Source organism: Bubalus bubalis, chromosome 17, assembly GCF_019923935.1.
Source record: "Bubalus bubalis isolate 160015118507 breed Murrah chromosome 17, NDDB_SH_1, whole genome shotgun sequence".
NCBI lineage: Eukaryota > Metazoa > Chordata > Mammalia > Artiodactyla > Bovidae > Bubalus > Bubalus bubalis.
Window position 1 is genome coordinate 3,739,991 of NC_059173.1, and position 15,038 is coordinate 3,755,028.

The following is a 15,038-nucleotide window of genomic DNA, read 5'->3' on the forward strand; positions in this document are numbered from 1 at the left end:
CCTCATAGCTCTGACCAACTGCCTAACCTAGAAGAGCCCCGTTTGACCAGCGAGGCAGCTGGTATCTGCACAACAGGCAGCAGACGACTCCAAACAAGGGCGAGGACGCAGGCGGCACTGCCGCGGTGTACCGGGGCCAGGGAGACCGTCTCAAGGAGTCAGAGGCTTGGGAGCGGAGCCGCTGCCTCTCACATTCTAGTCCTGCCCTCCAGATAGCTCATCAGTGAGCTCCACTTAGAACAAATGCTCTTAGATGATGAAATCAAACAGCTGGACCCCTGCCATGGTTTCCAAATTCCAAGTGGAGAGTCAGTCATTTTGCGGCACAGCCCAGGCCCGTCGTCATCTGCTGTTAGCCGCGCCCTCAGCACACGTGGCATACCGCTACACAGGAGGGTTTCAGTGGCAGGGTATCACCCAGCCTTGTGGGCCAAGCCAGGTGTATCAAGCCAAGTGGCCTGAAAACTGTATTCTAGGGTTTACTCTCTACTCCCATTTTTATTTTTTTTAAAGAGCTGGAAGTTTAACAAATGTTCTGGGAGCATTCTGTTCATTCCCCTTTAAATGTACCACAGTATTTCTTTAGAATATCATTTGCTAATATAGAAATAAACAATGAGCATTTTAGCAAAATCAATTTTCTGTACACCTTTACTAGGAAGTCGTAGTGGATCACTGCACACTATCATTTTTTCGACTGGGATGGAGACCAAAGTACAGAAAGAAGGGAAATACTACGAGACCCAGGAAAGGCAAATCTGGAGATGAGGACGATGACCTGGCACCTCAAGGTCACCTTCAGAGCTCCAGGGCTCAGAGATCAACTATCTCCGAGTGAGGAAGACTGGCCGTGTCCTCGGATAACCAATTCCTCCACGTACAGCCTCCCTCATGGGGCACTTCCTTGCCTTCTGCCCACACTGTGCAGGTCTTCTCCATCTTCCTAACGCCAGCAGTTCCCCATCTATGGCCCCAACAGCTTTGTTAGACTCTGCCAGTATTTCTAACTTACCAAGGGCTAAAGCATTAGCCCTCAGGAACAGGAGCTCTGTGTGGACACACACTCAGGTTTTCACAAAGTGGTCTAAGCCCAGACTCAGCTCCCTGATGGACTGAAGGCTGCTGAAGTGGCACCTTCCCCCGCACACACCTGCCACATGGCGCACACAGATCTCAGAGTGGAACCAGCTGGAGTGTTTTTAAGTGTGTGTGTACTTTAAGCAGTGAGTACATCCAGAGAGTGACCTTGGGAGGCTCTCAGGTCGCTCATCGCAGGCCACTTGTCAAGAGCACGCAACTCACCTCAGATGTAAGGCTGGTGACCCCAGAGTTGGGCACTAATCGGTACCTACCCTCCCTTGGGAAGAACTGCACCACGTTACGTCCTTCAGAGGCCCGAGGGACAGGAAGGGTGCCCAACAGTGACATGGGAAAGAAAATCCCTCTACAAAGAGTAGGAGCGAGTCAGGAAGTGACGGGAAGCTATGGCCTTCCTGACTGGTTGCAGATCTAAGAGGCGGAGCTTCCTCCCTCTTGTGGGAGGGGGCAGGAGGCCTCTAGTTACGCACAGGGTCCACTCACACCCAGTTTGGTCTCCTCTGCCCCGAGGAGTCTCTGCCAAGGTCAGGCAGAGGCGAGGTGCTTTCTGGCCGCCCTCCCGCAAACCCCCTTCAGTCTCCGCTGTATGCAGACCTCGGTGCTCACCGCCGCTGCAGGCACTGCCGATGCTCCTTGGTATGTGGGGCTGAGGGGCCGGAGCACTGGCTGACAGAGTAACAGCAAAAAAAGCCTGGAGGACAGAGGTAGTTTTAATTACTGTTGACACTCAGTTCTTCGGATAAGGAAGAATGGCCGACTGTTACAATGCTTTGCCTTTTTAACTTTGGAGACCATAGGGGGCAGAAACCATCAAGGAACTGTGCTTCAGTGTGGGTATCGTGGTGCAGGCTCCTTGCCAAGGTCTAGAGCTAAAAAGAAATCTAGTTTTCCTGTATCGAAGTTCAATTTCTCAGCAGCACCTCAAATTGCTTCGGTGTCAGAGGGAAATGGGATGAAGGGGAATAAACCACAGGGAGAAAGATCAGAACGTGCTAGCAAACGCTACCATGCGGAACACTAAACTTTATTCACTTTATTTATATATTTAACAGTTCTAAAGTATTTACTTCTTGCTTTGACAAAAAATGAAAAATATAGGAGCGCCGATCAACTCCTCTTTAGGAGAAAAAGGTTATATGTACAGCTACGGAGAGTTACGGTTCCTCCTTTACATACAAAGAAAAATATTAATAAAAAAGTGCTTCATTGATCAAAAAAGGGCTAAGAGCTGCAAGCATTTATTCACACTGTACATCAGACCCAAGAAACCCGTAATCATTACCTCTTGGCACCTGTCACTAGGAACTGCACAATCTTCAATTAGACTGATTTCTCCCAACCTGCAAGGCCTGACCACACAGAGTATGGAGAACTTACACCCTGTTTCACTCAATGCAAATTCTGAGCAGCCTGCTGCCACTGGAAAGTCAGCCGTGCTCAGGTGCCCTTGGCTTTGCCTGGACTGATAGCTCCAGGGAAGGCTTCGGACCAAGTCTTAGCTACACCCAGGCACACACAGGAGCCACCTTCCTGAGACACAACTTTCCCTTAGCCAGGGAGCTGCTCCCAAAAGGTCAGGAGAGTTCCCAGGCCGCACCCCCACTGCTCACCACAATCCGCCCAGTTACCGGTTAGCAGCTTTTCACAGCGCCGAGCATGGCCCTTCCCCGGGGAGGGAGGGCAGGCACAAACACGGACACCAAGATCACAAAGCACAAACCTAAACTCTGCTCCACCCTTCTCCGTACCCACCTCCACCACAAATCCTGATTTAAGGCTCTTTGAGGGCCACATCAAAGCTTGCTGAGGAGAGGTGCCTTGCATCTCCGATGGGCTATGTCCCTTCTCTAAAGAACCCCGCAGACACGACGTTGCCCCTCGCGGCTGACAAGCAGCACAGCAGCAGGGCTGGGCTCCAAGGGGCAGTGGAGGAAGGCTGGTTCTGTGGGACACACTCCCTCTTCCAGACGCTTGCACTCCGAAAGACCGATTCTACCCCTCAAGGGGGAGGCCCAGGATTGTTTGGGAGTGGGGCAGCTCGGGAACCCCGAGTCTGGATTTCCCTGTGTTGGCCGAGGAAGCGAGTGTTTGGGGGACCAGGCCTGGGAGGGGGCTTTGAGGCACTTCCCAGGCTCAGCACGCACTCCGGCCTTGACCGCAGCAGCGGGGTGCTGTGCTTTGGCCAGTCTGACACCTGGCACCCAAGGGTGGGAAGCGCTGCTGGCCTGGCTGAGGGGGCCGACCACTGACAGTGAGGGGAGCCCAGACACCTGGGTCCCTTAACAAGATAACGAGAATCCCGTGGAGGAGGAGATGTCAGCCACCCACAGCCAACCCTCTCAGGGCCTCCGGAGGGTGCCCCCTCCCAACCCCACTCCCATTCCTCTGCCTGTGGGGGGACTGGCCCAGCCCCTCTGCAGGGGAGAGGGCACGGGGGCACTGCTCTTAGGGCAGATGCTCTTGGCATCCTCAGAAGCAAAGGTTTCCCCTTAGCTCTGATGTGGTGGTAACGAGGATAGGTCACAAATGGCAGTACCGGCGTTATTCCCCGCGGTCTAGCTCAGGCCTCCACTCCTGACTCAACCAGCCTCCTACCATCCTGAAGAACAAAGCACCGCTCAGCACTGCTTGACAGCTGGCAACCTCTGCTCTTCCGTCAAAAAAAAATTTTTTTTTTTTTAAAGACAACCAGGGTACTTTTCTCTTTTTTGGAGGCAGGAGGAGGATAGAAAATGTAGAGAAAAAAAACGCAGGGGTGGGATGGGATGGGAAGGGAGGACTCAAAGCACAACCCAGCGGCACACCTCAAAGGGCTGCCATTCTGCACAGCTGGTTCACGCCCCCATTCCAAAGCACACGGGCCTCTAGGTCTGCCCAGGCTGCGTGGGCCTGTCAGGGGAGCAGCTCGGCCTCCGCCTGCCCCAGGTCATGGAGCTTCAGTTTGAAGTGGCAGCAATGGGCTTATCCAGTTCAAGGTCAATGCTGGAGCTTGTGGGATGCAGGCTGCTATAGCAAGACTTGCACACTCGACTAGGTTCAAAGAGCTGCTGGCTGGGAACTGGAACCTTCTGGTTACAACAACTGGAGCAGAATACGTTCCCACAGTTCCTTGAGATGAGAAAAAACAAAAACAGTGTTAGTGTCAGCAGCAGAGACAGGCTGGGGAAACCAACTTCGGAAGACAGAGCTTCCCTGTATGCAACTCAGATGTGCTGGAGACTGGAGACTCCTCTACACCAAACAGTCCGGTGGGTCTGACCCAGGAAGAAACCAGGCAGGGAAGGGAGCCCTCCTGAGCAGTCACACACCACTTTCACTTTAGGGTCCAGGACACCTGGCTGCCTTACCACTATGGCTCAAGGTTACCAGGTGTCAGAAGACACTGCTCAACAGAGATCCATGAAAGCAAATGGGCCCAGGGTGGAAGGCAGCTACTAGCTTGATGGCTGAGTCTTGGTCCAGGAAAACCCTGTGGCCACACCCACCTCAGCAATGGCCTCTGTGTAGCTTGAGATCATAAAGAGGCCAGGGACCAATTCGATTGGTCTCCGAGCCGCTCAGATGAGAGAAACCTCCAGCCCACCTGGGGAGTGAGGAGCCCGTGCCCAAAGGCTCAGAGGCAGTAACACAGAACAGGCTGCTGCCATCTAGGACTGCTGTGCAGCCGGCATGCGAAGCCAGGAGACGAGCAACCAGTGCCACATGCTCAGGGTGAGAGGACAATGCAGATGAACACGCGTGCACACACACCCCCGATTAGACAAGGGTCAGTCACTCCACTCGTGGGTCACTCTGCTGCCCGCATGCATCTCCAGGGAGTATCCGCTCTCTAAAGGCCTGAATGCACCCTGACCTCTTACCCTTCCTCCGTTTGAAAGCCCAGCTCTGACGCGTGTGTGCAGCATAGGTGTCTGCACACCAAAACAGATGCCCTGCATGGCCTCCAGGAAGGGGAACTGGCAGAGGCTGAGGTTATGCTCACCTTACAGCCCCACTCTGGGGAGGCCCTAAAATCAACCCCAATAAGCCCAACAGGAGACTCCAAGGAGTCTGATGCAGCCCTCCAATGACGTGGGGTCAAAAGCTAAAGGGGAGCTCCTCCTCAGCCAGCATCACTCACGACCTTCTCCTTTATGCTCCTCAGACAGGAAACCCACTGCTGGATTAAGGACCACTTAAGGACGAAAGAGAATGCTGAATACGCTTTGCGGACGAAAGAATACCACAAAAGGAAAGGGGCAATGAAAAGAAAGAAGGAAAACCAACACACAAGACTTCATCCTCTGGAATGCAGTGAGTAATTCACAACTGTTTCTGAAAAGCATGTATCAGTAAGAACCTGTGGTTACAGAGAGAAACTGCCTCAATCTGTTTCTGAATGTGTACATTTATTTCACATACCTGCTGGAATTCAACTCAAAGGCCTGACATGAATTTGATGAGCTAAAGCTTGTCTATCTGACCTCTCTCAGGCAATCCTGATGGATGCCACATGGGGTCTTGCCTTGCAGTTTTCAATGCTAGCAGTTCTCTGTGAAGACCACCTCTGTTCCGTCCTGGGCTCTTTTTTTTTAAGGGGGAAAAAAAAAAGAGTAGTGATGCCAGTACTATTCTGAAATCTCAGGGAATGACTGACCCAAAACTAAGTACCCCTTCTACTGGCCACTTCACAAGACCAGCCCCTGCTGAAGCACCCCTCTTACCATCAGCCAGATGGCTTGCCTGACCTGTGCGGTCAGCAGGTGCACCCTTGGCTACAGCCTGACCAGCTCCAGTGGTCTCAGCCAGAGGCTGTGTTGCCCCCACGCCCCCAGCCCACCTGCCTGTGCTCCCGGACCCAAGCTTCACCCAGTGAGTGCAGAGAGGGGGAATGGGAGCGTTAGTGTGGAGAAGTTACTGTAGATGTGCAGACACCACAGACAAGCTGTTGCAAATGCTCACCACGTTTGATCAACACGATCAGTGTCCCTGCAAGGAGGGGAGAGAGAGCTCAGAAGAGAAGCCAACTAAAGACATCTGGGCTTGGGGTGAGGGCGGGGAGATACACAGTCCTGGAAGCATCATCGTTGGACAGAGAGGTGGTTCTATTTTAAACCAGGTCCGCTCATGTGGATGAGCTCTGCCACAATTCAGATCAAATCCCTATCCCAGGAACACTGACTATTCTCCAGTCACCCCCCCAACCTGGAGCAAAGCATCTGTAGCCACTCACTCTGCAGCCCAGAAAGAAGAGCCTTGTGGACCGAAAACTGCGTTCTCAGCCAGTCCCACCAGCCCCCCACCCCCAAGGAGTATGAGGTCAGGGAGCAGGGCAAGGGGCAGGCAAATGAAGCTCCCTGCCCACAGCAGGAAAGCTCTTTTGCTTACAGCAGCCATGCTGCATGGGAAGCACTTTCACTCTAGGAATAAAAAGTGGTGGTTTGGGTGGAAATGGCTGTTGTTCACCATCAAGGAAGAAAAAACAAAAAGGGACATCGTTTGTACATTTCAAAACTTACTCACAATCACCCTAAAATGGAAGACAGACACCAAATGAAGTTCTGTAAACACCGATTTCAGAGGCACAAAAGGTGGGCCAGGGTTCTGAAGACCCCTGGGTCTGCCAGCCAGATGCCCGCATCCCCGTCCGCAGGCTCTGCCCCAGCCTCGGCCCCCACACCCCGCCCGCCCCGCCACTCCCTCCAGGGGCACCTGCAGTGGTGCTTCCGGCTGGCAAGCCAGAAGGCGCTGTCGCACGCGTAGCAGTGGGCGGCCAGGTGGTCAGGGAGCCAACGGGTCATCTGTAAAACATCGGGGCCAGGTCAGTGACAGGAGATGGGCCATCCAGCTGGAGCCAATGAAGCCATGCTGGGGCAGCAAGAGTCACAGGGACCACACTGGCTCCAGTGGCAGCAGCCAATCAGGCCTGATGTCAGCAGTACAAGAAAGGCGTCCAAATCGTTCCCCTCGAGGGGACTCCAAACTCCCCTGAGATCAAGAGGCAGCCAGAGCAGCCTGGTTGCTGTGAGAGCGGGCAAGGCTCTAGTGCAGAGGCACTGAGGAGAGAGGGCTGGCTCGAGTTTCCCTGGCTCAGAAACTCCAGATCTGACGGGAATTCATAGGTGCTGAGACTCAGAGAGGGTGAGTGTGCGGTGAGGTCTTCCCTTGGCTGGGGCAGGGGGGACAGACGATGGGGGTGGAGAAGAACCGCAAAACAGTTGCATGGGTGGCACTCAGAACAGGGGCTGAGCCTGTACCTCCGTGTCCTGTTTATCCACCTGCTCCCAGCTGGCTTCAGAGAAAATCTCTGTGCTGCAGCGAGACAAACAGTTCTGATCCAGATTGCTTTCCGAGTCGGGAATTGAAGTCTGTTGGCAAACAAACACAGCTGAACAGAATGAACCTGGTCTCCTCCCAGAAGAAGAAAGAGCTTGGCAAAGAAGGGAGCATGGGGAATGTGGGCGGGCCTGGGTGTTAGGGCTGCTGAATCTCTAGGTGCCTCAGCCATCGAGAGCTGGGTTGAGCAGGTGCAGAGACAGGGTTGAGCTCAGCTGGAAGAGAGATACACAGATCTAAGGCCGGGTGCAGTGACTCTGGAGTGGAGGGGCAGGCCTCGGGTTCCAGGGAGTGGGTAGGCCGAGGTGACCAGGGTGGAGGTGGAACTCCATGTCGGCTGCTCCAGTGGACCCGCCAATCTAACCCTGTCACTGACACCTGTGTGCTGAAACAGTGCTTTGGGCGTGTCCTCCTTTCTCTGAAGGACTCTTTGGGAAAATGAAAAAACCAAGTCAGTTCGAAGTGAAGTCATTGGATGAGCCCGCCTTTAATGTACGCTGACTGATTCAGAGCCAGACTCACACCTGTTCTTAATCACGCGGAGCCATACCCACCAGGAAGGAGAGTGTCTCCGAGACTCTCCCCTCAGGTACCTCCCCCTCCAGTCACCAGGCCCATCTGCACTAACTCCCAACTGTGCTAAAAACCAATCCTCCTTCCCATCTCTACTACCATCCATCACCTGCCACAAGATGGGTACACATATGTTTAAAAAGAACTAAACCTTCCAAGCCACAGCTCACATTACTGGGGGGTGGGGACTAACTGCTCACTAGCTACTGGGGTAGGACAGGCACTGTGACTGGACCAGAGTATCTGGTGTTGCTGGACGAATGTCATTCTGCCAGTTCACACTCTTCACGGCCTGACCCTCTCTGCGCAGAGAACTGACTAGCCACACATTGAGTGCACACGCTCTCCTGCCTCTCCTGTGGACAGGATGCCCGTGGAGGGTGCGCAGGCGGGACAGAAAAAGCATCGCGCTGCTGGTCACCTGGCGGGCGCTCTCCAGCCTCTCACCAGGGCTACTCTAAACCCTTCCGACTGCTTCTGAAATCCGGACAGAAGGCGCTCGGCACAGCGTGCCCATCTCCTGTGCAGCTACGGAGGCACCATGGTGTACTCACCACTTCATCCCCAAAATCCCCGTTGAAGCGCAGGGAGCTAGTCAGGTACTGACTCTCCAGGCGACTCCTCAGCTCCTGGACTTGTTTCTTCAAGGTCTCCACTTCCTGCTGGTGGCCCGACTCAATCTGACGCAGGCGCTGCTGGATCGTGTCCGTGTACACGGGCATGCCGTCGTCGTCCAGGTGGCTGCGGGAAGGCTGCTCAGGGCTGCCAGCGGCCGACGGTCTCCCCGAGTGGCCGTGCAGCCACTTGGGGTGCAAGCTCCTCGTGTGTACGTGGGCAGAGCTGCAGCTTGTGGCCGACAGCTGGCGGCTCAGGGAGTCCTTGCTCCTCCCGGTCTCCCCGTTGGCACAGTGTCCATTGGGGGTGGGATACTTCTGGAGGGTACTAAGCCCTGGGGGCTGCTCCGAGGCCTTATTTTCAGTCTCTGGGGCACCGTTGCACACAAGCCCCTCCTTACATTCGGCTAAAGGCAAGGCACTAGGAGAATGCGCTGGGCTCCGGGCGCCGCCAGGGTAAGTCCTGTGCACTGCAGGCCCCAGCTGGGGCCTCTCCGCCAGGCTTCTCTCTGCAGGCCTGGGCTCCACGGCTGGAGGAAGCACGTCCTTGCCACCGAGCCGGCCACTGTGGACAGGGCCAGGTCTATGATGGCCCTGGGGCCCGCTGTCTGACTTCACTTTATCTTCCATTAACATGTCCACAGACCCATCCATGTTTGGTCCTCTGGTCTCAAATGAAACTTGGGAGGGCAGAGAACTTGACTGTGAGGTACCAGAGTCAACCGCCACATCTGCTGAGACGGGAAGGACTGCCTCCTCCCTGTCCTCTGCTGTAGCTCCTATCTGAGACGGTTCCACAGGGACCTCCTGGGAACCCTCTTCCCTGGGGGGCTCCTGGAGAGAACTGGGGAGAACACTGTGCCCACCCTGCTCAGGAACACCCTGTGAGAGCCCAGAAAGGCTAGTGCCTAGATGACTCCTTAGGGAAGCCTCCCCCACCTCCGGCTGCTGATCAAATTCACGGGCTGAGCCCTCGGGGCTCTTATCCCTGCTCCCCTCTTCCAACAGAGCCTCCTCTTTGACCTCCTGCACCCCACTGTGGGCAGGCTCCTCTACCCCACTCTCCTCTTTGGTGGCCTCTTGCAAAATGTTCTCCATCTGCCCCTCAGCTACTCCAGCTGCAACAGACAGCTCGGCACCACCCAGCACTTTGGTCGGTTTCCCCAGGCTGTCAGGCTCCACAGGCTCCTCCCCAGGACCGGCCAGGGTGCTCAGTTCCAGCGAGCGACGGTGCTCCTGCCACTTCTCGTTCAGGCTTGGGTCACTGCTGCGCCGGCTGGCCAGAGGCACTGTGTTGTCGCAGGCAGTGGTCAGATTGTCAAATGATCGGGTCTTTGGTAGCCTAAAGAAAGGAGTTTGGGGGAAATGAGGATCTGAGGTTGTTCTGGGGGAAGTCAGAGCAACAGGTTTTAACGGGCAGTCATTTCCTCACTGGCTCCATCACAGCTACTCAAGGAGCCGTGGCATATCTGGAATAAGGCTCAGGCTGCAGGCAGGCAGAGCTCCAGGGTGAGACCTTCTACTCTCGGGCACCCCATGCTGAACACATACAGATAAACTAACACCAAACACAGGTTTAGAAAGACAATCTTCATGATACTTCTGCATTTCTCAATTAGTGGCAAAGGAAGGTAGCGTTGCTGATTTTCTGATAGTATAATATTTTAAATTACTCTATTATTCATCAGTCTGAATTCAATAAAGCTAATTCATAGGTTGCAAAGCAGACTATCATCTGATAAAATCTGCCTTTCAAGTGCAAGATGACAAGTCACAGCAGCGAGGCAGGAGCACAAAGCTGTGGCTGCAACTCAAGCCAGAGGGTCAGAGGAACCCAGAGGATGTGCTCCATCACTGAGAAACTGCCCAAGAACAGAGTGGAAACAGTGCCCAGTACTCTTCAGGGACGAGGCTCAAGCTATCCAGAGCCTCAGAGCCCAAAACCCTTACACCTTCCCTAAGAAAAGCTCAAGAGCGCTAAGAAAGCTGTGTGAAGCCAGACAATGTCAAAATGTCCGACCATCCCCTACATACACCCCAACACAGGAATACACCCACAAAGGACCTGAGGACTCGGCATCAGCCGCAGGCTCACCGACTCAGGGGCGGATCGTCGGGGCTGGAGCCTGGGGCTGGGTATGGCGCGCAGCTGTCGTCCACGGGGGTGGACGGGGACGGGCAGGGCAGGTACACTGCACTCCACAGCATCAGGTTGCGTACGTGGCACACAGGGTACAGCACCTGAGGAGAGAGTGGGGGGCACGGGTTTAAACAAGTTCCCACAGGTCTGTCAGAAATGTCTAGAAACAAGGGGAAGAGCAAGCACCAAGCAGGAATGCCCAGCATTCCTGCAAGATCTCCAAAAGCCATTACGTGAGTGAATGCACCTCTTATCTGGGGCCAAGAGCAGGCGGTAGACATTTTTCACCCGAGAGCCTCTGCGGGCATGAAAATCTAAAAATGTTTTTCAAAAATCCATTTCTCATTAGTTATTTCTTAGGTCACCTTTACTGAATGACTGGCTTTTCTCAGCTTAATTTGTTGCTTTTACTGCACAAGAAAGTGAGTCATTCTGCTAGATGGTGATTGTCTGTTCCCTGGTACAAAGCTTGGCTTCAGAACACACTGTCAAACCTGTTTTATAGGATCATCTAAATTAATCATGTGGAAAGGAAGGAAAGAAACTTTCTTCCATACTGTTACTTGTCCAGCAGGCACAGGAGACAGAGAAGCAGCTAGCTTCAATCCTTCCTTGGACTACTTAACTGAAGTAAGAAGTTATTCATTAATAGTCCAGTAAATCAATATAACCTCAGATTGGCCTCCTTGTGACTTAGAATTTAAGATGCATTCTGACACGAGGAACAAGACCATGGACCAACGCACAGATGTACATGCTTCCTTTTCTCTGCTTAACAGAAGGTGTTCCTTTGAGGAACAAAGTCTTAAAGGAGCTGCCAGTTCTCCATGTGAGCGGAGAATCAATCAGACAGACATGCCAGTGTCACACTGAGGCAGAAGCTGCAGTGGGTATCACCGCCTGTTGACACTGGGAAGGTGTGGGGGGCCCGCAGCGCCTTCTGAGCTGTCAGGCATCCAGGGAATGACCTAAGTGCCTCTTCCACTTGTCAGGAGATGCTGGGAGTAAGTTAAACTCTGGCAGAGACGCTTAGAAAAGACTCTTATCTACAGTGGCCAAGTAGAGACACGTGTTAGGTCAAACCACCCCGAACAAAGAGGAGTTGGAAGCAGGGCAAAGCATAACCAGAAAACAGGCCTTTCACGAGACAGAGTGGTTGGGAAAAAATGGAACCAAGCTATCCAGAGACAACCGAGAGGGCTTTGAGAAAACAGTTGCTTCTCGAAAAGGATCCCATGTGTCCCCATCCCTGAATTTACTCTGCTGCTGAGAGCAAAATAGGCTGAAGGATACATACGGCCTCTGACTGAGAGGAATACAGTAGGTTTTTGAAAGCCTTGTTGCCCGCCCGAAGCAGTGACCACACAGAACAAGTCCGCTCCTGAGTGTGCTTCTCTCCTCTCTCCTTGGCGTTGTTGCACAGGAATGTTCCAAAGAGGCAGGAATAGGTATGCTGCACCAGTTTCACCTATGAGATCCAACATGAAGCAAAACCAAGCAAGGGATACATGTTTTCTGGGGGGAAGTCAGCCCAGCAGAGCCACCTTCCCCAACACCCCTGATGTGCACTTTAGTTCACACTCGGGAAGACAGGGGAACCAAGTTGCAGCCTCCTCACAACCCCGACCACCAATCACTCCTGAGTCAAAAGGGCATTGGCACCCCCATCCTCTCAGCCTCCCTGTAAACAACTTCCGAGGTCCTAAGTTAACTGGGCACAGGAGCGGGTCAGTGCGCCGCCAAGTCTGAATTGAGCGCATACTTCAGAACAGCTTCTTCAACATGCTGCTGTGGAGCAGCCCAGGCGTGTCTATGGGTGCAGAGAAGCAGCAGTGAGAAGGCCGCTCTCCTGCCCTGGGGGAGGCGTGAGCAGTGCGATGCACACTAAGGCAGGAAGGCAGGGAAGAGGGCCGGAGCACGCGCAGGGCAGTGTGAGAGGCCTCAGTGGCAGGGACCTGCTGAAAAGGGGAGAGCAGAGCACATGCGCACTGGGGGACGGGAGCTGGGAGGCCGTTCAGGCGGCGGCAACCGCTAGCACGATGATCCTGAGGGGAGCACAAGCTTGCAACTGCTGAGCAACTGAAGGAGGCCAGTGTGACGGACGGACACTGCATGAGGTGAAGGACGGGAGGAAATGAGCCTGGACGGTCACCTCTGCAAGAGCACTGCAGGCCATTTGAGGGACTATGGCTTTTACTGTGTGGAAAAGCAGAGTCACCAGAGGTTTCCCGACAGGAAAGACACAGTCTATGCCATGTTTCAGAAGGACCTCTGAGGCTGCTGGACTCTGTCTGCAAATGGGGCAACAGCACAGGCAGCAGTAAGCTATCAGGTTTTAGATATATTTTTAAAGCAGAATGACAGAATCTGCTGATAGACTGAATGTGGAATATGAAAGGGGAGTTGAGGACAACATAAAAGCTTTGCCCTAAATGAAATGAAGGACTGAGTTGCCATTTGGTGAGAAGGAAGACTTCTGGAAGATCAGTTTTGAGGTGGGGAGATATAGATATTAAGAACTAAGTTCTGAAAATGTTAAGTTTGAAATATCATTAAGACATTCAAGTGGAGATCCTGAGCAGTCACAAGTGGGTATCAGAGCCTGGAGTTAAGTAGAGACAGAGGTCTAGGCTGAAGACTATACACGTGGGAATCACAGATAGCAATTAAAGCCAAAGGACTGGATGAATTCCTAGAGAAGGAGCCTGAACTCTGGGGCATTCCAACATTCCAAAGTGGGGGATAAGGAAGAACCAGCTAAGGAGACAGAAAGGAGCAGCTGGTGAAGCAGAGAACTAAGAGTGTGTGCTAGAAGTCAACTGAAGAAAGTGTTTCAGAAAGGGGTGACTCAAATATGCCAAATATTAATGATGAACCAAAGAAAATGAAGACAAGTCAAAAGGTACAAACTTCCTATTATAAAACAAGTCAGCGGGATGTGACGTGAGTTAGGGGGATCTAAGTCAGGGGGTTGGTCGTAAGAGAGTGAGTAGTACTGTGCTGTGTATCTAAAAGCTGCCAGGAGAGCACATCTTAAAAGCTCTCATCACAAGAAAAAACTTTATCACTATGCATGGTGACAAATGTTAATACTAGATTTTGCAGTATCTTCTAGCAGATATGAGAGTTGGACTGTAAAGAAAGCTGAGCACCGAAGAATTGATGCTTTTGAACTGTGGTGTTGGAGAAGGCTCTTGAGAGTCCCTTGGACTGCAGGGAGATCCAACCAGTCCATCCTAAAGGAGATCAGTCCTGGGTGTTCAGTGGAAGGACTGATGTTGAAGCTGAAACTCCAATACTTTGGCAACCTGATGCGAAGAGCTGACTCATTTGAAAAGACCCTGATGCTGGGAAAGACTGAGGGCAGGAGGAGAAGGGGACGACAGAGGATGAGATGGTTGGATGGCATCACCGACTCAATGCACATGTGTTTCTGCAGATCCCGGCAGTTGGTGATGGACAGGGAGGCCTGGCATGCTGCGGTTCATGGGGTCGCAAAGAGTTGGACACTACTGAGTGACTGAACTAACTAACTAGCAATATATACAAGTATCAAATCACTGCTGTATACCTGAAACTAACAAAATGTTATCTATCAATTATACTGCAAATTTTTTAAAAGGTGACTGAAAACTGATCACTGGGTTAGCGACGTGAAGATCACTGGTGACCTTAACAAGAGCAGCTCTGGTAAAATGGGGTGAACACCTGACTGAACCAGGTTTAAGAGAGAAGGGGAGAAGAATTTGGGAGAGTAAATGTAGTAGACCTGAGGAGCTCTGCTGTGAAGAAATAAGAAATGAGGTAGCAGCTCGAGGGGATGCAGGATCCAGACACAGGTGTGATGAGACAGGAGGCACTGCACCCTGCTTGTACGCCGACGGCAGTGATCCAGAAAAGCGGGAACAGGCCGACAGAGGGCGGGAAGCAGGAACGCTGAAGCCACGAAGCTGAGCAGAGGAGGGCATGGAAGCTGGTGCCCAGGTGGAGGGAGGCTGGAAGAGGGCAAGGCCAGTGTGTCCTCCTTCAAAGGACGGGAGCAGAGAGTGGGGAACAGACCCAGGCGGGTTGGTATGATTGACTGGAGGGTGCAGACGAAAACCTATTGTTTCTATTTTTAACTACTGTTTAGTGCTTCTATTATCCATTTTTAAAGCTACCTTTGGAACAACTCAAAGACTTTACATAAACTTAGTGCACATGGATTCATTAAATGAACAAACACCTGTGTCACCTTTTTTCTTTAAATAAAAAAGGTAAGAAGAGCCCCTTAATTAAATCTAGAAAGGATGCTGTTT

At 52.7% G+C, this 15,038-nt stretch overlaps 2 protein-coding genes across 21 annotated transcripts in view; one reads left to right on the top strand and one right to left on the bottom strand.

Annotated features, from left to right (window-relative positions):
- LOC102393336 overlaps window positions 1–15,038 on the top strand; it is a 57,064-nt gene that overhangs the window by 27,005 nt on the left and 15,021 nt on the right. For 6 of the 7 annotated variants that reach the window (XM_025267384.3, XM_044929969.2, XM_025267385.3 and 3 more), the window contains one exon: window positions 5,243–5,391. In XM_025267384.3, the coding sequence (XP_025123169.3) occupies window positions 5,243–5,391 (149 nt within the window). Of the gene's footprint in view, window positions 1–658; window positions 1,343–5,242; window positions 5,392–15,038 lie in introns of those variants that run through there. The other variant, XM_025267386.3, reaches the window with a different exon arrangement.
- MTMR3 (myotubularin related protein 3) overlaps window positions 2,102–15,038 on the bottom strand; it is a 132,219-nt gene continuing 119,282 nt past the window's right edge. For 4 of the 14 annotated variants that reach the window (XM_025267370.3, XM_025267371.3, XM_006069841.4 and 1 more), the window contains 7 exons: window positions 12,038–12,208; window positions 10,696–10,841; window positions 8,541–9,942; window positions 7,335–7,445; window positions 6,790–6,878; window positions 6,040–6,066; window positions 2,102–4,206 (listed from right to left, as the gene is read on the bottom strand). In XM_025267370.3, the coding sequence (XP_025123155.2) occupies window positions 4,035–4,206; window positions 6,040–6,066; window positions 6,790–6,878; window positions 7,335–7,445; window positions 8,541–9,942; window positions 10,696–10,841; window positions 12,038–12,208 (2,118 nt within the window). In that variant the 3' untranslated portion in view covers window positions 2,102–4,034. The other 10 variants (XM_025267374.3, XM_025267376.3, XM_025267372.3 and 7 more) reach the window with 7 other exon arrangements.